This window comes from Sciurus vulgaris, assembly GCF_902686455.1.
Source record: "Sciurus vulgaris genome assembly, chromosome: 10".
In the NCBI taxonomy this organism is placed as follows: Eukaryota; Metazoa; Chordata; class Mammalia; order Rodentia; family Sciuridae; genus Sciurus; species Sciurus vulgaris.
Window position 1 is genome coordinate 72,047,647 of NC_136470.1, and position 21,234 is coordinate 72,068,880.

At 45.0% G+C, this 21,234-nt stretch overlaps 1 protein-coding gene across 4 annotated transcripts in view; it reads right to left on the bottom strand.

Moving 5' to 3' along the window:
• Positions 1-491: 491 nt before the first annotated feature.
• Positions 492-21,234, bottom strand: part of ILDR1 (immunoglobulin like domain containing receptor 1) — a 33,623-nt gene continuing 12,880 nt past the window's right edge. Inside the window, exons 2-8 of one of the 4 annotated variants that reach the window (XM_079155926.1) lie at positions 19,346-19,516; positions 17,933-18,082; positions 13,777-13,896; positions 13,348-13,494; positions 6,930-7,061; positions 5,926-6,728; positions 492-1,291 (exon numbers count right to left, since the gene is read on the bottom strand). In XM_079155926.1, the coding sequence (XP_079012052.1) occupies positions 1,250-1,291; positions 5,926-6,728; positions 6,930-7,061; positions 13,348-13,494; positions 13,777-13,896; positions 17,933-18,082; positions 19,346-19,516 (1,565 nt within the window). In that variant the 3' untranslated portion in view covers positions 492-1,249. Of the gene's footprint in view, positions 1,292-5,925; positions 6,729-6,929; positions 7,062-13,347; positions 13,495-13,776; positions 13,897-17,932; positions 18,083-18,960; positions 19,092-19,345; positions 19,517-21,234 lie in introns of those variants that run through there. The other 3 variants (XM_079155929.1, XM_079155928.1, XM_079155927.1) reach the window with 3 other exon arrangements.

A 21,234-nucleotide genomic window follows, 5' to 3' on the forward strand; every position in this document is an offset into this window, starting at 1 on the left:
ATATCCCCTGGCAGGTCTCTCAGATATCTGTTGATGGGGTAGAAATGTGGGGGAGTCCTGCTGGTCCCCCAGCTACCTGGGTTTCTCTGGGTCAAGAAGGAGAGTCTTGGTTCTACAAAATGGCTTCTAGGACCAGGTTGCTAGCTGCAGGGCTGCTAGCTGTGACAGGTTTCTTCTCCTGGCTCTGTGGGTCAGCTCTAGTCTCTCTGGAGCAACGGAGGAGAGTCTTGGGTCTCAGGAAACAGTGCAATGTCACTCATTGAGTCATCAGCTTTACCTGAGTCTCTCTTGTTGGTTCCTTAGGTTCACTTTAGAATCTGTCCTCAAAAGAGGAGTCTCTGGTCCAGGAGGGAAGGAGAGGGCTTCCCCTAGTTGTTTATTTTTGGCAGAACTCCAAACTGGTCCCCTTGTGTGAGGTTATCAATGACTTCATTAGATTGAGGGAGAGGAATGAGCTACTGTGATCAAGGACACCAGAGGATAGTATTTATATGGGCAGAATCCTCAGTCCAGTACATTTATTTATTTTGCTTATTTATTTATACTGTGTTGTTACCAAGAAACATTTAAAGTGATTTTAATGGATACATAGTATATAAGAAAATATAAATTAGATATAGAGAGGGAAGAACAAGACAGGAATAAGGTTTGTGCAAAACTGCTTCCTGTGATTTTTCTAAATGCATAATAAACAGCCTGAGAAAGGGCTCGCAGCTGCAGAATTTTTGTACTATTTTGGACCAAAAACTCAGGAGTTCTCAGGACTGGAGATGGGGGCAGCAGACTCTAAACAGAAGGTCCCCTAAGATATACAATACAGAGAGACAATAGAGGTTCCCATGGGAACTTTCCCCCAATATGCCATCGATTTCCTGTTCCTAAAGCACTTTCCATCTCCACTTAAAGATTCCTGAGTTCTCAGTTTGAGAACAGCCTTAGTCCTAAGCACTGTAACCTCATGAAGACTCAGGCTACTGTGTTCCTGAGGGTTCACATCCCAATTAGGGTCCATTGCATATCAGAGATTGTATAATTATGCAGAGAGCATAAACCAAGGCTAAAACTAGTCATCGATTCCTCAAACTCTTGTTTTTAAAATTCTTCTATTTGATTCTCAGAATCTAAGCCAAAGCTGTTGGATGCAAACTTGCAGTGTCCCCTGCTGCCCCAAGTCAGCTGGGAACTTTGGTGATACTGATGACACACAGGAACCAAGAAGTAGCCACAGAAGTGGTGCTGTGCCTGGGGACTAAATGATCACACTCCTTCCGCTATGGGAGCTGTCTTTCTCCTGAGGAAGAGAAGAACACAAAACAATCCAGTTAGCTGTAATCTGCTGTCTGTGCATACAATATACAAGGTGTGTGGGTACAGACCCTAGTGAGTGGCAGTTGCTGGTACCACAGATCTGCACCTGAAAAATCCTCTTGACTGTTCATAGCCAGCCTCTTTCCCCAGGCTTAGTTTCCTCTATTTTCCTCCTTTACAGTCTCCTGTGGGAAGCAATCCTTATTTAGCAGAATCAGACTAGGCTGAGCCATGGGACACAGAGGCCTGGCTTCTAGGAACTTCAGGGAAGCATGTGGTGCTGCGTGGGAGTGGTTCCCTGTCTCCTTCTGGAACTTTCCCCCTTAAGAGAATGGCTCCCCTAACTCTACTCTATCCTGTCCATCACAGAAGAAGCTCTTCCCGGTCCTTGCCTGCTTTACCTGTATGTTATAAGTAAAGGAGAGTTGGGTGAGTTGTTGTGAGAGGCCAGAGCTGGTATGGCCAGACCCATCATGCCCCCTCTCATTTACAAAGAGCATTGGCTCTTGTGTGTTTATTGAGTAGAGAAGATTTTTGGGTAATAGATAGAAAAATTGCCAACATTCTCCTCCAGTAGTTAACCCTTTTCTCCTCCACGTGGGACATGGCAGAGGGGTCCCCACAGTCTCCCTCAAACAACTTTAATTTCTGAAAAGTTCTTAGTCTTATTCACTCTGCCTCTTGCCTGCTGTTTTCAAAACATTTTCAAGTCTCCTGTAGACTTAAAAAAAAAAAAATAGAGGTGCCCTGTTCCATTCATCAGTTTATCTCTCTACCTCTCATTCTAGAAAGTGTTCCTCTTTCTATTTATATCTCCTGAATCATTCCTTTCCACCCTTTTTAAAAATGTTTAGCTTCATACCTTAGTATTTCTCTGGAGTTATTTTTCAAAAATTACTACCTCTTCTTCACCAAACTCAGTGGCTTTTCTTCAAAAGTTATTCCACTTGGTCTTTGAGCTTTTTCTACTTGTTGGATGAGAGGAGAAACTATGGTTTAGATTTCTCAAATTTTTCTAATGTATTGTAGGGGATTTCTCAAATATCTTTCTCTATATTGTAGAGATCATTTCATTTCATTTTGAACATCTACAGTTATAGCTCATAGGAAGATAAGGGAGTTGCCCTTTAATACACTGTTCCAAAAGTATCATCTGTGTATGACATTCATGTTGCTGTAAAAAGTCTGTTTCCAATATATTAGGAAAGTGAGTTTTAGGGTGCATGATTTTAAATCAAAATACTCTGAGATGAATATTCTCTGACACAGGAAAAGAATGAAATGGATCAAAAGGAACTTGTCCAGGACTTGCTAAAGGAAGACCTAGAAGGCTGAAGGAGTAGATATTTTATTTAAAGCAGATTTAAACTACAAAAATCCTAATGTAATTTTTTATTAAATCAAAAGTCAAGACAAAAAGAAAAAAACTGGGATTGTTTACAGAAAATCTGAGGTTAGTCCAGAGGAAAAAACAGTAGTTTTTTCTTGGTATTAGAACAGATAAGTGTGGGCCAAGTTTGGAACAACCCAGAAATTCCTTGGGAAACCCCTTCTATTAGGGTAAGATTGAAAAGAAAGATCATCAATTTGAAGGCGACCAGGAACACAGGGACCATTCAGTGTGTAATCAGTAGAGTGAAAAGCTCCAAGTTTCTGTTTTTTATATTTCAGAGACTGTAGTTTTGGTGGAAGTGATATCTTATCTCGAGTGGGGTGCGAGACCCATCTTCTGGGCATTGTGCAGAGAATAGTTCTCTATTTCAGGTCCAATGAGATCGCGGACCCAGTAGCCATTGTTTTCTGTTTGTTAAACATTACTCTTGGAAGAGAAGGTTCCATGTAAGCCAAAAATATTTAGTTTAATTCCTATTTCTATGAAGACTTAAAAAATGTTTAATAAATGTTTTGTTGACGTTATGGTAATGCTTCAACAGCTAAAGTTCAACTTAAGAAAATAATGATATATGCTATTAATTCTATAAATAGACAAATTTCAAGTGGCACATGATCAAAGATCACCATCTAGTGGCCTAACAACACTATAATGTGTGAATTTAGCTGTAAGCCGCAAGGCTAGGATGGTAACCTGTGTGGAGAGCACTCAGGCCCACCAAGGAAAGCAGGAGAAAGACTTTGACCTGAAGATTCTCATCCCTACTAAAGACATTCAAAATTCAAGCTATTGTGTTATTTAACACAAACACTGGGCCCTTGAAAATAACCAATCTGCCAGTTCAGCTTTGGCCCTGGGTCTTTGGGGACTGTCAGATTATGAGTGGAAGGTTGAATGTGATCAAGTGTAACTCTTTGGGAAAAAAAACTCAAAGAGACCCCAAGTTGCCAAACTTTTAAAATGACCTTGAAAAAAATCTTTGGCTCTTAGGAATGACTTTATGATTGAAAATTTGGTTCACTTGTGGTAGAATTGTTGTTGTGTACATCTTGATGATAGAGAAGCTATGATACTTTCATCAAATTAGGAGTAAATAACATCATTAGAAAATATCTTTCTTCCTCGTCTTTCCCAATCTTTTTCTATTTGACCAAAATCTTCTTCTCATTTACTTCTATTGAGATAGTCAAAGGGAACTATTGAAAGATTTTAGGGAAGTCTCCAGAATAGAGGGATATTTTAAGAAGAATGTAGTCTTTTATGGGTTTTGAAGGCTACATGTTTCATTTAGAAGTGTGTGTTCTACTGTTTAAAAAAATCCATCATACACGGTGTGTGCAAAGGAGCAGGTCCCTTGCGGGAGGGGTCTGTCCTATAATATATTGTTATAAGTGATCTTTAAAGTTTCATTTTTCTAAGGTGGCACTATGAGTTACTGAAGAAGGCACAGGCTCAAGAGTTAGAGGGATATTTAAACTTGGGTTTCACTCTCTATTGGTTCTGTGGCTTTGGGCATATTACTTAATTTCTCTGAGCTCCACATGGTTGTGAGGATTAAATGAAATAGGACTTGAAAAGGATTTATCCCAGTATTTGGAACAGAATTAATATCCCCCTACCCTTCTCCCACTTAGAAGTTACATAATTTAACTTAAAGATTTAACATAGAAGAAAACAGTTCAGATCTTGGGCCAAAGTTTTTAAAAATTACATTTTTTTCTGTTAAAATGAAGAGACATATTTAGTTGCTATATGAAGAATGTAACTGTAATTGCAGTTATCCCAGATTCGACTAAATCTGCTCTTTCTTTCAAGATTTAATTTTCTTAATGCTAACATGGAAGAACAGTTTCGCCATCCACAAATAGGGATAACTGCAAGCACTACTCTCTTTTGCTTCTCTTGAGCTAGTCAGGGAATGTATGAGGGAAAGTTCCAGAGTAGAGGTGAGTATCAGAAAATCATAGTCTCACATGGACTCAGATTGCCTGCTGTGTAGATTCATGAGTTGCTGCATAAGATGTCCCCAGTTGTGCACCCCAGCTATTTACACTCTTGCTAATCTTTGTCTCTCATGGGATACTTGTGGAGAATATGCCACAATTGCTATTGATTACTTCAGAAATGTCTACTGGTCTTCATTCCTTCCTCACAAATTGCTCTCTCATCAAGATTTGCTCTAGAAAGGGGCCTACTCCTTTGCACACACTACGTATGATGGATTTTTTTATTTTTAAAGTCACAGCAGAGCACATACTTCCAAATGAAAGGCATATCCTTCAGAGCCCATGAGAGACCACACTTTTTTAAAATATCCCTCTACTCTCTGGGAACTTCCCTTAGAGCTGTGTACAGTTTCCTTTGACTATCTCAACAGAAGAGAAAAAGATCTTAGTTGAATTTAAAAAAAAAAAAAAAAAAAAAAAAAGATTTTCGTGATAGCCTATAAATTGTTTCTGAAAAGTTCATTAATTTTTTTGAACAATGGCAACAATTAGCAACTTTAAAGGGAGTCTGTCAATTGGCTGTATTAATCATATAATGATCTTTTAAAAAAGAAGAAAGATCTATATCTGGCGACCCGAAAGGCTTATGTCCTCCTGTGTTCCCTTTGTAGGGTGATCACTATGTCTGGTACCTTGTCTGTTCACAGCATCCTAAAATTTTACCCATGTTTCGGATGCCAGTTTTTATCAGTTTAAAGGCCCCTTCCACGGGTAGTCTGAGAGGCCTGATCCTCACACATACCAGAGCTTTGCACGAATTGACAAACGTCCTCAGGCCCCCTGCCTGTTCTAATTTGGGATATGAAAATAACCATTGCTAAGCAAAGCCAGGCAGCTGTGACAGGAGGCAAAGCCTTAAAAAAAAAAAAAAAAAAAAAAAAAAAAAAAAAAAAAAAAAAAAAATTGAAGGTAAAGCCTTAGGGTGAAGGCCCAGGCCTGCACCCCCACTCAGATTGTCAGTCATTTCAGCCTCATTTCCTCACTTGTGAAACAGGAGGACCCTACTGTACCTGCCTACAGGACCGTGTGAGAGCAGGAGTGAGGGGCTGAGAAGCCCTTGTAAGCTGGGAGCCTCTGCCCTGGAGCCCGCACTCACCCAGCCCGTGGGGAGCTCGGAGCACACCAGGAGAGGAGGAGGCACCATGCCGGCTGCAGCCAAGCCTGGCTGGAGGGGTCCTCTGCCCACGCCCAACCCTCAGCAGGATGCCCCAGGCTTACCGAGCGCCTCTCCACACTCCCTTTTTTCCTGCCATTCTTGACTGGAGTGACATCCAGCGAGCGGTAGCTGGGCGGCTTCTCCTCCTGCCAGTTCGGGGAGTGCGATCGGCGGGTCCCCCAGCTGCGGGGCAGCCTCTCCTCTTCCTCGGAGCTCCAGGAGCTGAGGCCTGAGGGCGGTGGCGGGGAGCTGCTGCTGGCCCTGCGCCTCCCGCGCCTAGGGACACTCTCGGGCCTCGACCTGCTCGGTCTCTCCCGGTGGTTCCTGGGAGGCGGGTGGCTGGGTTGCCAGCGTGCCTCCCTGGACGAGGGACCATCGCTCAGGCTGTCCTTGTCTGACCAGGGCGTGGGTGACCTGCTCCGCCTGGAATGGTGGTACCTTCCATTCCCTGGGTGTTCCAGCTGTCTTCTCCCCAGGGCCCAGGGTTTTGGACCCCAGTCCTGGAGCTCCTGGTGGAAATCAGAGTAGTGGTGCTGCCTTCTCCCCTCCCTCAGATCCCAGGGTCTGGAGGGCATTGGGGTGAGCCACTGCTGGTGTGAGGAGTCGCTGGTCCTCCTCAAGGAGGGTGGGTCTCTGATCAGTGGGGGCAGATGGATGATCCTGCGTTCCACAACCTCAGAGCCCAGGGAGGACAGCATGCTGCAGGGATGGCCTGACCTGGCTTTGAGGTCAGGGGGCAGAGGCTGGGCTGGGTTGAGGTTCCGCAGCTCTTTCTCCAAATATTCCAGGACACCATTGGTGATAGGAGGGTGAGTGGTGGTCTGGGTCATTGGCATCTGTGGGAGGCTGGACCGTAAGGACAAATCTGAATGGAGACAAGGACAGAACATGCAGAACTACTGGCTCAAAACAAACACCTCAAAATCAGGACATCAAAAGTCACATTGTTTACCTCGATTCCACTCCTTCCCATCACACCCCCCATAATGGTCACGGAGGCCCAGATGCACCCATGTCCTAACCATGCCCTCTGCCCTCCCCCTCCCAAGACTCTGGCAAGGTTTACCTCGCTGCAGCAGCGGGTTCATTGCATAAGATGAAACCTGGGAGCTCCTGTCTGCCCCCCAGTACAGGGGTTTTTCCAACATCTGAGGACCTAGGACCTGAGCCTGCTTCATGTAGCGGTGGCGGGCCAGGGCTGCAGGGGAAGAAGGAGAAATGCGACCCTCAGCCGGGGGAAGGCCCCCACACCTACCACTTCACTCCTGTCAACCTAACGAGGCCAGCTTCTCTCCTCCAAGTCCATTCTCACCCATGCTCCATGGGAATAAGAGTTAAGGGAGTATTGAATCACCCATGATTCTGGCAAGGAGCTGGGAATAAATTTCCTGTAGATAAGACTATAACTTCTTCAAGGAAAACATACTCTTAAAACTCAACTTCCTAGCCTCAAAAATACTTCATCATCCTGCCCACTCCCAGATCACTTGAAGTGTATAGGTAGATACATAGATACTAGCAGACAACAAAATTGCAGATCACAGGCAGCAAAACCAGAAGCCACAGGCTAGAAATAAAAGACACAGATGCAAAGGTCTTAGAGGAAGCTGTAAGTCAGGGGTTGGGGACTCCTTGGGTCTGCCAGCTAGACAAGCTTTGGGGCTGTCTGTTGAGTGGAAGCAAAGGGAAGAACATGACGCCCAAAGGTGTTTCTATCTGAAACACTAGCCCTGGGTGGGAGAGCTCTGTGGGAGAAAGGCCCGAAGATGCAAAAACTGAAGGAGGTTCCAGCAGTTCCTCTCTACTCTTCTCCTCACTTTTTAAGTATTGGGGTTTCCCCTAGGTAGGGGGAATCTCTAAGTGATAGGATGGGCTCAGGAAGTGGGAAGGGAAATACCACTCCTCTTCAGGGCAAAGAAAAGAGTGTAAAAAAAGTCACACAGGGGTCCATAGAAAAGTCACTCCAGTCCCCCAGGTGCAGCTCATCTGAAGCACACAAACTATAAGGAGTACAAGTTAAAAATAAAAGTACATGTTTGTTTTTGTTCACAAATTTCTGTTTTGAGGTAGTGTGGCTGAGCACTGCATGACTCCTGAAGTCTCTGCCTATTCATGCATGAACATGAACTTGCTTGTTATACTTGGGCTATGAGCCATGACAGACCCCCAGCCTGGTACTCTCAACACCCTCTGCATTCACCAGGCCCTGTGACACCCGGAAAACAGCAGGGCTCTGCCTGAGCCTTCCTCACAGAACAGCAGGAGGGAGCAGAAGGCAGGCACTCTAGACCCAGCCACACAGGGTAGAAGGTCTGCTGAGGCCAGTGGCAAAGGGGCCCTCTGGAGGGCTACCTGGAGGCTCCAGTGCGAAGTAAACTTCCAACATAACAGGAAGTAGTGGAAATAGAGTCCCCAGAAGTGTCTGCAGCTCCAGTCCTGATGGTGAGTCATGGCCCAGCCTGGAGGAAACTGAATGCAAACTTGAAGCAGCTCCCAGCTGCCACGCCTTTTTACCAACTGACAGCCCTCCAGCCTCCCAGAGGACAAGTTCACAAGCTCAGCACTTTGCCTCTTGCTAACAGGTGCTTCCCCCGGCTCCCTCTACTGGCCACCATGGGCAGGCACCACGCTTTGCTCAACACACCTGGCCATTTTCCATAAACTAACTAATCCTCTGAGAAATCTCTTCATGTGGGAATCAGATGAGGAAGTTGGGCTGGGAGAGGAGCCCTTCCCAGTCCAAGGTCTCACAGTGACCAGCAGAGCCAGGGTGTGAACCTGTGTCTCTCTAATGCCCAAGCCTATTGCTGTACCATAGTATCCCTAGGCTCTTTTATTTTCTGTGATGAAGCCAATAAACCTTCCCCAGGAGAACCTCCTCAGTTTATATCTAACTCAGTTCCACAACTTTCAAAATGTGGCTCAACTAGTCTCTGTCCCCGAGGCCTGGGAACATCTGATTCCATTGGGAACAACTCTGTCTACCTCCACTGCTTTAACTGAATCCTGGCTTCTTTCAGATGGTACTATTCCTCCATTTGGCTACTTCCTTAGGTTCCACTCCTGGAGACTTTCCTTCAGTTGGTCTAACAGAAGCAAAAAAGCATGTGTTCTCAACAAGCTCTCTATTCTAATGCTGGGAGTCACTTAGAGGTGACTGCAAAGGATCCTCAACTACACTTGGAGAGACATGACCTTCAGGGATAGGTTTCCTTACACATAGGCTTTGAGGGTCTCATGGACTTCAATTTGCATCTCAGCATGTACTAATTGTGGGACTTTGAGTGAGTTTCCAGTCTCTGAGCCCATTCTCTTAATCTGAGCTGGAGGTGATAACTTTTCACAAGGTTGTTGAGGTTAAATGAGGCAATACACATCAAATGCATAACAGATGACAGACAGTCAATAGACAGGGCTCTCATTGTTATAATAAACTACCTCTTTTGCCATAGAACTCACAGGAGACTAAATCACCAAAGGCATATTAATCTTTATTTCTGAGGAAAAGACAGGTTGTACTCTTTTTCTTTCTTTCTTTTTTAAAAATCTTGGTTCTCAGTACTGGAGATTAAACCCAGGACATTCTACCATTGAGCTACAACCCGAGCCCTTTTTTATTTTGAGACATGCTCTCGTCTCCAAGTTGCCCAGGCTGGCCTTGAACTTGCAATCCTTCAGCCTCAGTCTCCCAAGTAGCTGGAATTATGGCATGCACCACCACACCTGGCTCAGGTCACATTCTTTAAGACATGCCCTTTGTGACAAAGTGACACTCAACACCTCACCCTCCTACAGAGACCAGCACCTTCCCTCTCCTCCAGCAGGTGTCCTCTGTGTGCATCACCATGTAAACTGATGCCCCTAACTTCATCTACCTGGTAAACTGCTTACCATTCCTTACCGTCCCCTTTCTACTCTTACAAAACCTGTTCTCTGTCCTGCTTTTACTCAGGGTCACTCGGTCTTTTTTTTTTTTTTTTTTTTCCAAACTACTAGTCTTCCCTAACTTGATTGGCCAGCCGTTTCAGTGACATCCTCAAGAGCTCCCTGGACTCCTAGAACCCTTGAACTCTTGTCATTTTAGCCTTAGGGAACCACTAGCCTTGCTTCCTGGTCCCAGTCAGGTCATTGACCTCAGATCACGCTCTTTCCAATTGGGCTTTCCTGGGTCGGTCGATCTGTCGACCACGCATGCGTTCCCTCCTCTCCAGCAGCACTTTAAACATTCCCCACTTCTCAGGGCTTCCCCTCCCCATGAACTTTCAACTGATGACATCATCACTGTTGAGGACAAGGAACTAGCCCTGCACTAGGGTGTGCCTAGAGGTTCTCTGAGGAGCGGGGCCAATAACCAATCTAGGGACTGAAAAGATGTTTCTCCGGTTCTCATGGAAAAAAAATGACTCGATTTCAAGAACTTTCATCTGTGAGTCCTACTGAGGGTTGTTTAATCATAAGTTATTAAAATTTGGTGTCACTTTCATTGTTTTCCTCTCTACTCCTCTGTTACCTCTCCCAGGAAGGTGGTTGCATGTTGGGAAGTGGGGCTGTGGTTAGAGAAGTTCCAGAACCTCGGGCATCCTTCCTGAAGTTCCCTTCTGCATCTAGTGCTTTAACTTGCTGAAATCAAGAGTGGCTGACGTGAGCTTGACCAGCTTCCTCCCTTACACCTGAATGAATCCTCCTCCACATTAAGTGACTTCCTCTGCCTTTTTCAGAGGTCAGGATGCCTCACTCCCTTCCCTTTCCTGGGGAGATTTTTCCCTGTAGGCTGTAGCCACATCCCCCCGCCCCACCCCTGCTATCCTGGCGCCATTACCCTCCAGCGATCTGCCCTTGTCTCCGTGTTTTACTTACAAACACACTTAAAGTTACCTTAGTCTAAATCCCCTTCCCCTAATCAGAGAGCCTTCATGAACAATTCCTTCCCCTCCACACAATTCCTCTTGTCATCAAACTTCTCGGACAGCGTGCCCTAGTGACGCACTTTGAAAGTGACCTCATCTGCTCAAGCCCAGGATCTTTATTTGTGGCCTGCATTCTTCCTTTTACCAGTCCTTTTCAATGAACTCCAGTCACTCAGGAAAAACTATTCTGCTCCTGAACCTCTTTCAGTTCACTGGTTGGATGCATTTATCATCTATGCTAGCTTTGTCCCCAGTTCTGCCTGTTTTTAATGCCCTACAGGCCTAGGGATACTAGGAAAGCATCCTGCATGAACTTTTCTCCTCCCATCTCACATATTACTATCCAACAACTGTGACTTCCCCATAGGTTCTCTCCCTGAGGCCCCTGACAGCTCCTCTTTAAGGAGTTCATGTTATCTCAGCCCATCCCAAGGTGATCTACCCACAGAGGCCCGGGCAGCCCCTGTTGTGGGACACACAGATGCTCACAGTTAGATGCACTGAGCACTCTACTGCTTCTGCTACATGCTAGCTGTGAGAATTTTCTGACTTTCAATCCCTTTATCTGTTAAACAGCGATGACATCTGACTTCTAGGGTTGTTGTGAGGAAATATATACAAAGGACATATGCTTTGTAGACTCCCAGTAAAAGTTAGTTCTCTCTTCCTATAAGACAGCAACCTTGGAGCACAGGCCTGAAATGGGACTCAGACCAATGACCTTCTTGACCTTGATGTTAGGTTTTGTTTCTACCTTAATGGGCGATTCCTTATTTGCCTTTAAAACCTTTACTTTCAAATGAACCAAAATGATAAGAATGATTGTCTCTGAGTACTCAGATTAGTCTACATTTTCTTGAATTTCTCAAATATTCCACAATGTGGTACTTTATTTACATGATCAGGAAAAGGAAATATTATTTTAAAATAATTCTTTTCATTTAAAGCAGTTGATTCTACTCCATTCATTCAAGAAGAAAAAATCATCATAGAATAACTTTTTATTCTTTCACCTTTACCATGTATTCTGCAGCCAAATTGAAGGCATGTTATAGTCCTGTTTTAAAGGATCAAATTTTAGACCTAAGAAAGAACAAGGTAAGAGCAAGATCTTCTGCTCCCTCTTCCCTGCCCCTAACACATGGAGGGGAAAATGTGGTTCCCAGACTAGCAGCTTTGTATCACCTGGGAACTTTTGAGAAATACGAATTCTTGAGCCCTACTCCAGATCCACTGGGTCAGAAACTCTGGAGGTGGGGCCAGCAATTCACTCTGAAGGAACCTCCACTTGATTCTAAAGTGAGCTTGTTTGAGAACCACTGATCTTAAAACCTTTCTCCTCTTTTTTCAATCATCTTGAAGGAGTAGCATGAAACTGTAATAGAATGAGAAATATATATATTTGAACTCTGCCTCTGGTTTCTGGTACAGCACTAAAATCCTTGGAACTTCCAGAGTAATGAGTGTCTTCCTATGACAATAAGATGACTGGTGGTGGTGTGGGGGCGGGGCCCTGGATAGTTCAGACAAACACATGATTAGAGGGTTGGACTTTCACTCCACCCGACTCCCAACCTCCTGGGAGGGGAGAAGAGCTGAAGGTTGAGTTGACCACCAATGGCCAGTGATTTAACTAATCAAGCCTATGTAATGAAGACTCCATAAAACCCCAAAGGACTGGGTCCAGGGAGCTTCTGGGTAAACTGAATATGTTTAAAACGTGCTTGGTGCAACTGAAACAGCTTGGAAGCTCCGTCTCCCCTTCCACAAACCTTGCCTTATGTGTCTCTTTCTGTGCTGTTCATTTGAATCTTTTAAATATGTTTTGTAATAAATGGGTGAATGTAAATGAAGTGTCTCCCTGAGTTCTGTAAGCCATTCTAGCAAATTAATAGAACCTGAGGGGGTGGGAGGGGGGTGGGTGGGGGAACTCCCCATTTATAGTCGGCTGGTCAGAAAAATAGATGACAGCCTACTACTTACAATTACCATCAGACGTGGGGAGGAATTGTAAGAGTGAGCTCTTAACCTGTGGGATCTTTTGCTATCTCCAGGTAGACAGCTGTCAGAAGTGAGTTAAATTATGGGACACCCAGTTGGTGTCTGCTGGAAAACCACATGGTATGGGGGGAGGGAACCACCCTCCACATCTGGTATCGGAAGCGTTGTGCTGAGTGCTGTTTTTGTTTTTTCCTTTCCAGGTAGCCTTCTCTCACACCACTGGCTCTAGATACCTCATGCCCAAGCAAGGTCAGTGCTGGAAGCAAAGCCTGTAGTGCAGGTGAATCAGGAACACTGAAGAAATGCCACCAGTAGGCAGAGATACGTGAAAGGGGCTTTAGGAAAACCAAGAGGTGGACAGGCAGATATTCTCTTATCAGCCACCTTCCACGAGGCTCTGCAGCTTCCCCAGGCATCATCTGCAAGGCTGAGGCTAATCTCTGAGCCTGTGATGGGAGAATGCATAGAGGAGAACATGGAAGATCCCAGGACTTCAACCTGGGCATGGGAAGCCCATCTGCCTGAGGTGCTGAGTTCTAGTGCACCCCACCCTACGGCTGGTCTGTCCCCTCTCACCTTCCTCAGGGCAGCAGCAGCGGGTAGGACAGCAGGGGCAGCGGATGTAGCAGCAGCAATACTGAGGACAGCACTGGCACCAGCACACTCCAATCAGCAGCAAGAGGACCAGCGCTCCCAGAACGATGAAGATCACCGTCAGCCAGTCTGCAGGGAGGAGACGAGTAGCAGGGTAATGGGCGTTCAGGAGAAAGCCTCCCTCCAGCTCTAATGTTTTAGGGATCTGAGCCAACACAGCTCTTGACCTACACAGGAAGGTTGACCAATATATTGGCAAAATAAGTTTAGCTTTGATAAGGAAACTTTCAGAGGTTCACGATCCAACAACAATAACAGGTTTATTTGTTTCTGGTTTTTGTTCTTTGTTTTCCCCTAGGTAAAACTGTCACGGTGGTGGGTTGGTCAAGCAGAAAGCTCCGCAGCACTTACGCAGGACGATAAGCTTCACCTCCTTATCGGGGTCTCCTGATGTGTCCCCTGGGGCCTCAATGGTGCAATAATACACTCCATGGTCCCACCACATCACTTCATTAATCACAAGATCAGCTCCTACGTGGGAAAGAAGGAGAAAGTGCCAGTGGTCAAAGAACAGGCACTGGTTTCTGACCCATAGTAGCTTCAAGACCCCAGTATTATCCTTCCACATCCTCAGGAGCCCTGGTAGATGGGTATCAGTTCCTTCCTCCTACCCACCGAGCCTATGAGGCATTTCACAAGGATTCTGCATACATGGCCTCACTTAATTCTCACTGAGACCCTGTAAGTAGGTTAGGTAGAAATTCCCCATGGACTCCCAGCATGTATGCTCCCCTTCATAGAAATGAATTTTTGGCCATGTACATAGCTGCTATGGTTTGAATGTCTGGCCCTTCAGAACTCATGCTGCAACTCAATTGCCTTGTAAAACAGTATTAAGAGGTGAGGCCTTTAAAAAGCGACTGAACCACGAGGACTCCACCCTCATGGGTAGGATTGTATCATTACAAAAGGGCGAGTCTGGGACCCTCTCATGCTCTCACTTTCTGCTGTGTGATGATACAGCAATAAGAGCATCACCAGAATTCTCAGCCTTCAGAGTTATAAGCCAATACATTTTGACTTGTTATAGATTACTCAGTCTCAGGTATTTGGATACTGCAGCACAAAACAGACTAAGACCAGGTCTATTAAAAAATGAGGTCAGTGTTTTCCATTTGTTCTTACAGATGAACATGGACAAGTGATTCAGTTCTGACCAATAAAATGCAATCAGAAGAGTCACATAATGGCTCCCAGGAATTTTCTTAAAAACAGCTTGAAGACACTTTCCCCCTTTTCCTGTTTACATTTTCCTCTACTCTGTTACCTGGTGCTATGGTTGGAGGTATCCCCCAAGTTTCATGTGTGGGATGGTTGGTCCTCTGTGCAGCGATGCTAAGAGGCAGTGGAACCTACAAGAGGTGGGCTTAGTGCAAGGTAATCAGGCCATTGGGGGTGCTGCCCTGGGAAGAGATTAACGTAGTTCTTGTAGAACGCCAGTTACTTCACAAGAGAGTGGCCTGTCATAAAAAGGCAAGTCTGGCTCCCCCTGCTTTCTGATTTCCTGTCTCGCCATATGATCTCTGCCTCTAATACACACTCCTACCCTGAGGTCCTCCTCCATACAGTGACCCCGCCAAGTGGGCCCTCACCAACAGCCAAACTGATAGAACCATCTGATCCTGGACTTTCAGCCTCCAAAATGAGGAGTTAAAGTATTTTCTTTACAAATTAGCCAGTTTTAGTATTTTGTTATAGCAATAGATAAATGGACTAATACATCTGAAGAACAAATGTTATAGCTCCATCTTGGGCTCGGAGAAAGAAGATGACCTTCTGATGAGCTGGAAGGAACCTGTGTCCCTGAGGACTTAATGGAACAGGGCCACATTAGGCCTGGGGTGAATACTTCTGATTTTATACATCAGAGAGAAACAAACTTCTTTATTTCTAAAGTGACTAATATTTTGGGCTTTTGCTGACTTTCAATCTAATCCTATCTGATGTGTAGGTATTTAGTTGCATTTTAGATGAGAAAATGAGACATGATGGGGTCAAGGAACTGGTCAAATAATGTGCAGAAGGTGCTTAGCAGAGGTGGGTTCAAACCCATATCTCTCTGCTTCGAAGCCAGTGCGATCCTCCCCAGGCCAGGCAGAACACTCCATCCACCGCCTGGAGCCCTCATTAGAGATGAGCAAGGATCTCGAAGATGATCCTAGAGATGACCTCTGGATCTTGAAGGGACTGATTATGAGAGGAACCTGAAGCAGTATGAATGACATGCCAACATTTCAAGAGTATGTTACTCAAGAAAAGAATTTAAGTTCTCATGAGCACTGAATACTCTGCCTCCCCATTACAATAAATATTAACATACTTGTTGAAGTTTAGCAAATTTGACAAATATTCACTAAAGACCTTTCATGGGCCCAGCACCACGTCAAACACTGTGGGAGATCTGAAGAGGAACAAGGACTTCTCTGTCCTGGAAGGGGTTAAAAGCCAGTGCAGATGTAGCAGGGCAGCCCCCACATCCCTGAGTTACCCTCCGTAACTGCCAAAGGACACCTACCAATTCTTCAAGAACTTAGTATTATAGATTTGCTTTTGCTTAGTTGGTGGTCTTATCCACAATTCTTTATTATCTGTTTGTCAAGAAATATTTATTGAGGAAATGAAACGAAAACACGAGGTCATGCAACATTGGAGCAAATTTTGACTTCTGTTTCCTTCTCTTTTACGTCAGTCCCTGTGATGTTTTTCCTACCCACAATTTTCCAAACCCACTGCCTTTCCCATAAACAAGCTCACCCTAGATTGGAAAAACAGTGAAAGTGCTTTAAGAGAAAGTCCCCCTCAAGCTTGATAAGTTTTGTAAATCTGTTCCACTTTTTATTGGAGTCATAAAGAGATTGTTTAAGGGATATCAGCATAAGGGCATTCAGATAGGTTAATATTTTAGATGATCCAAGAACTGATTTGACAAGGACATCTCAAATGATACAAACACGGCCAAGAAAGCATCAGTAAGCAAAGGCTCCAGGAAGTCTCAATGAGCCTAGAGGCAGAAATAAAACCCAGGGGACATACTGCTTTCCTATAGGAGTGAGAAAGAGGCAGCGTGAGGAAGTGGAGGCAGCAGAAGGTACTGCTCTGACCTAGAGAAAAACAAAAGGGTAAGGATGATCTGATCATCCACAGGGACCTATGTCCTTTGGAAACTATAAAGGGGGTTGCTAATTAAAGAGGATTTAAACTTGGGGTTGGATCAGAACTAATTCTTCTGGCTCTGGAGGAAGTAAAGTCACCTTAAACCTCTGAGGATGCACTTGTAGACTGAAGAAATACAGAGGTTCCCTAAAGCCAAGAATTCAAGGGCTGGTTTGAGCAAATCAGAGGTTGAATGTAAAAGGGTAAGATTTCAGAATTATAGAGAAAGTTGGAGGCAATGATTAAACTGGCCTCAAATGATCTATCTACCTTTCAATGGTCATAGAATATTCACTGATTCCTCACAATACAGCCATGGGTACCATGAGTGGCCTGTGGAGTGTTTTTCCCTCTTTTTTAACCAGCCAAAAAAAAAAAAAATTAATACAGCACATAATGCTACTGAAATTGGCTCTGAATACCATTCTGGGAACTCATTGCAGCAATTCTGGATTGTAGGATAGGAGCACGAGGAGCTAATGCACCCATTTATACAAAAACATACCCACAGATAACTGATGTTCACTGTACACTTGCTGTATATTAAGTGATTCTTACACAAAATCTCACTTAGTCCTCAGAACTCTCTGAGATAGGTACTATAGCAAGTCCCATTTTATAGAAATTGAGGCTAAAACTTTGAAAGGGGCTTGCTCAAGTTCACATGCCCTCCAAGTGCAGAATGGGTAGGTGCACCTGCATCTGGCTACGCTCCCTGCCCCAGGCACAAAGAATAAACCTGCTGTAGACCCAGCTCCCACACGTTGCATTTGATATTCACTTCCATGTGGGAGACAGATGCCATTTGGCCCTCTCTCAGATGAAGGAAGAAGTCAGGGAAAATAACTGACCAGTCGCTGGCCACTGAACTAACAAGCAGAAGTAGTGAGATTCTCACCAGGGCTTTGTATTCTGAGTCCAGTGTCTTTCCTCACTCAATGGAGGGCAGTGGTTTTAAAGTGGCCACTTTCTCACATTTTCTTTGGATGAGCAACAAGAATGACCTCAGGGGAACTCAAGGACCTGGGGTTTGTGTAGACCCTGAGAATAATTTGTGGGAAGGCTCAAAGGAACTGGATCCACCCTTTAGCCCTGAATCTCAAGAAAGCAAGGAAACACCCTTCCATCCAAACCTTTAGCCAGAGCTATGGAACATCTAGTCCACAGACTAAGTTCCAGGGAAGTAACTCAAGTCCATGCAGCACATTCTAAGAATCTGGCATTTTCCTCAATGATAGTGAACAAATAGATCAGTGGCAGAAGTCACTGGGGAATCCCACACTGACTCAGCCTGCCAGGCCTTAGTCTGCTCCTCCCTCCACCCCCAGTTTCTTTGCGCCTCCCCCACACTCACGGTTCTGGATGGTGATCTTGCGCTGTCGATAATCCACCCCCAGCACTGGCTCATTCTGTCCCCTCCGCTGGGCCACAATTCGAACTTCCCTCTGGTTGTCATTGCAGTCATTGGAGGGGTCCTGGCCCAGGGACAAAGCTGCTTGGTATGCTGAGGAGAAAGGACACAATCAAGTCACACAGAATGTCCTGCAGATTCTGTGGATCTGGAATGGGATCTGAGCTTCTGATTCCCAGTATGTTCCCAGATGATGTTAATCAACCACAGGTGACAGCAGGAACCCCACTTTCAGCAAGGCACCTCCAGCTCCCTTAAAGGTCACCATTTCCAAATCCTGGCTATATCCCTCCTTTGCCAGCCCAACTTCTCTTGTCTCAGAGTTTCCCTAATCTCTGTTCCCCATGGGGTTCATCCACCTGCCTTTCCATTAGAAGCTTTGAGAACTATTCAGTATGCTGGTAGCCAGTGCCTGCTATGCTAGTCCCCTTCCTCCCCGCTTAACCCAGGCATTTAAAGAGTAACCCCCAGGAAACAGCCTCAATTTAGAGAGTGGTCTTTGGGGGTGGGGGGGGGGCTTGGTAAATGGCTCAGTCAGATTTTGTGGTTCTACTCAAATACCTCAGAGCTAAAAATGGCAAAGCTGATGCCTCCTGCTCCTTCTGCCTCATCTCAGAAAGTTCATTTCCTTCCTCCAAACAGGGCATCTATTTCTATTCTCAAAATGTCCAAAAGATTAATTGTCTCAGGATGATGTGGGGCTCTAGGTTTCTTTGTTCCTGGAGAGAGGGTAGAAATGAGTAACTAGGAAGGAGCTCTGGTTCCAGGCAGCAGAGCTGACATGAGTGGGGCAGCTGTTACTGAGCGTAAGGAGGAGCTGTGCAGTACTGACATGCGCAACTGCAAAGGGGCAGCTGGGGAAGCGAGCTCTTCACCACTGCAAGTGTTTAGATGGCTGAGGAATGGCCATTCACCAGGAAGGCTGGCTGAGGAGGGGTGAGTGGCAGTGGGCAGGAGGCTTCACAAATAACCTTTAAGACCTTGCATCCTGAGTGGTGTAGGAATCTAAGGCCATGGGGTGATGGAAGACAGGTCGGCATCATCCACTTAGCAGGCTGGCTTGAACCAAGAGTGGACCAGGAGGCAGGACTTGCTCTGCTTTTTGCTTAATGTCTAAGCTGTCTTAAACCTTTTCAGAACAAAGAAAAACAAAAATTTTAAATAAACTTACATGCAACCTAGAACAAGTAATTTTGTCAGTCTAGGCACAGTTTATCTATACAATGAAGGGACTGCATCTTTGTGGCTTCTTATCACTATGAGGATTTATGATACTAAATAATTTCTATATCCCAATGGTAGTACATCACAGAGATGGCAGGGGCCTGGAAAGAATAAGAAGGGGAGGACACTCACAGGCAGAGAAGTAGTCAAAGATGGGGTCCTTGCAGAAGGACTTGAAGCGCCATGTCACCACCACATCCTGGAGCTGGGCAGAGGTGGTGTAGTCACATTTGAGGACGACAGAGGCAAACAGAGTGACATAGCGCTCTGTGTGTTGGACCGTCACCAGCAAGGACAGGCACCCTGAAGGCAAGAGTGGCAGACAATGCTGAAGGTGACCTACTTCTGTTCATGCAATAATAAAAGCAATGCAAATGAACAAACTCACTGCCTGCCCTTCTGCCTGGGAGTTCACAGGCAGAACCCAAGTTCTTAGTGGGCAGAACATAGGCTGGAGAATGCCCTCAGCACCCTGGGGAGGGATAGGGAAAAAAAGAAATATAACTCCCAAGAACCACATCAGACAGCACCTTTCCCACTTCTTGGTGGTGGTCTGCTCCCTGGAGGTTCTGGGACAACCAGCAGGGTCTGTCTCTAACTTACTCTTCAAACACAAATATTTCATACCATGCCTGTCACCTACGTGGCACTCCACAAATGTTTGTTGAAAACATGATGGAATAAATGACCAAGGACACAATAACCAGTAGAAATTTGACAGTACAGTCACTCAACATAAGCACAGAGCAAATCAAACAAAAATGATCAGATGGTGACAAACCACATCAAGAAATTGTGTTTCTTTTTAAAAATTCCTTCTAACAACCCTCTAAACCTATAGGCATTTTTAAAATTTATTTTTTGTAATTGCAGATGGACAGCATGACTTTATCTTATTTTCCCCCCCTTTTTTTAATGTGGTGCTAAGGATCGAACCCAGTGCCTCGCACTCTGCAACTAAGCCCAGCCCCCCACCGGCATTCTTAAAGTTCCAGGTATACCTTGAGGAGGAGTCAGGTGACACCAAAGCACCAGGAGGGACTTTGGCACAGTCAGGGGTTCATCAGTAACCATGTCTTGGCATGGTCCTAAGTTAGCATGGTTTCTAGGCTGAGTTAGAAGGGGATCTCTTGTCAGGGAGGGTTATTGTAGAGTAGCAGCACTTAAACTTGAGTGTGCAGCACCAGCAGGACTGGTGGCATCCCAGATAGCTGGGCCCCGTGCCAGGAGTTTCTGACTCCATAGAAATTGGGGGAGGCCCAAGGACTTACATTTCTAATGTGATGCCACTACTCTGGGGACCATACTTGAGAACCACTGGTGTAGAACAGATTTTTTAAAAAATCAACTCCACAGGCTTTGGATTCAGTTACAACTTGGTTCAAATAAATTTTTTCATTTACTTGGACATGGGACAAGCTATTTACTATCTCTGAGCATCTATTTCCTCAGTTCCAAGTGGAGATAATGATAGTACTATAGGTTGAGCATCCCTAATCTGAAAATCCCAAATCTGAAATGCTCCAAAATCCAAAACTTTTGAGTGCTAATATGACACTCAAAAAGTTTCTGACTAGATATCAGACTTCAGATTTTCAGATTAGGGATGCTGAACAGGTAAAGTCTATGCAAATATTCCAAAATTTGAAAACTCAAAAATCTAAAACACTTCTGGTTCCAAGCACCTCCAGTAAGAGATTATCATTAACCTGCATTAACCTCATCAGGTCCTTGCAAGAATATAATGAACTAGCTCACTTTTGATGCCTGGAACAATGTCCACATATATACTACTGTGTTAGTATCTGAGTCTCTTCTCTCTTCTCTCTTTTCCCTTAGGAGAGCCAAGGAGAAAGCGATTCAAGTGTTTTCTCCAATAGAGTTTTCGGGGGGGGGGGGCACCTTCATTTTGGTGGAGTGTCCCCACTTACAAAGCAGCTCAGTGGGCCTAAGATTCTGGGTCCTGCCTCATCTCTGGCCACTGTCTTCATAAGACCATCGTCTGAAGCACCTTCACCTGC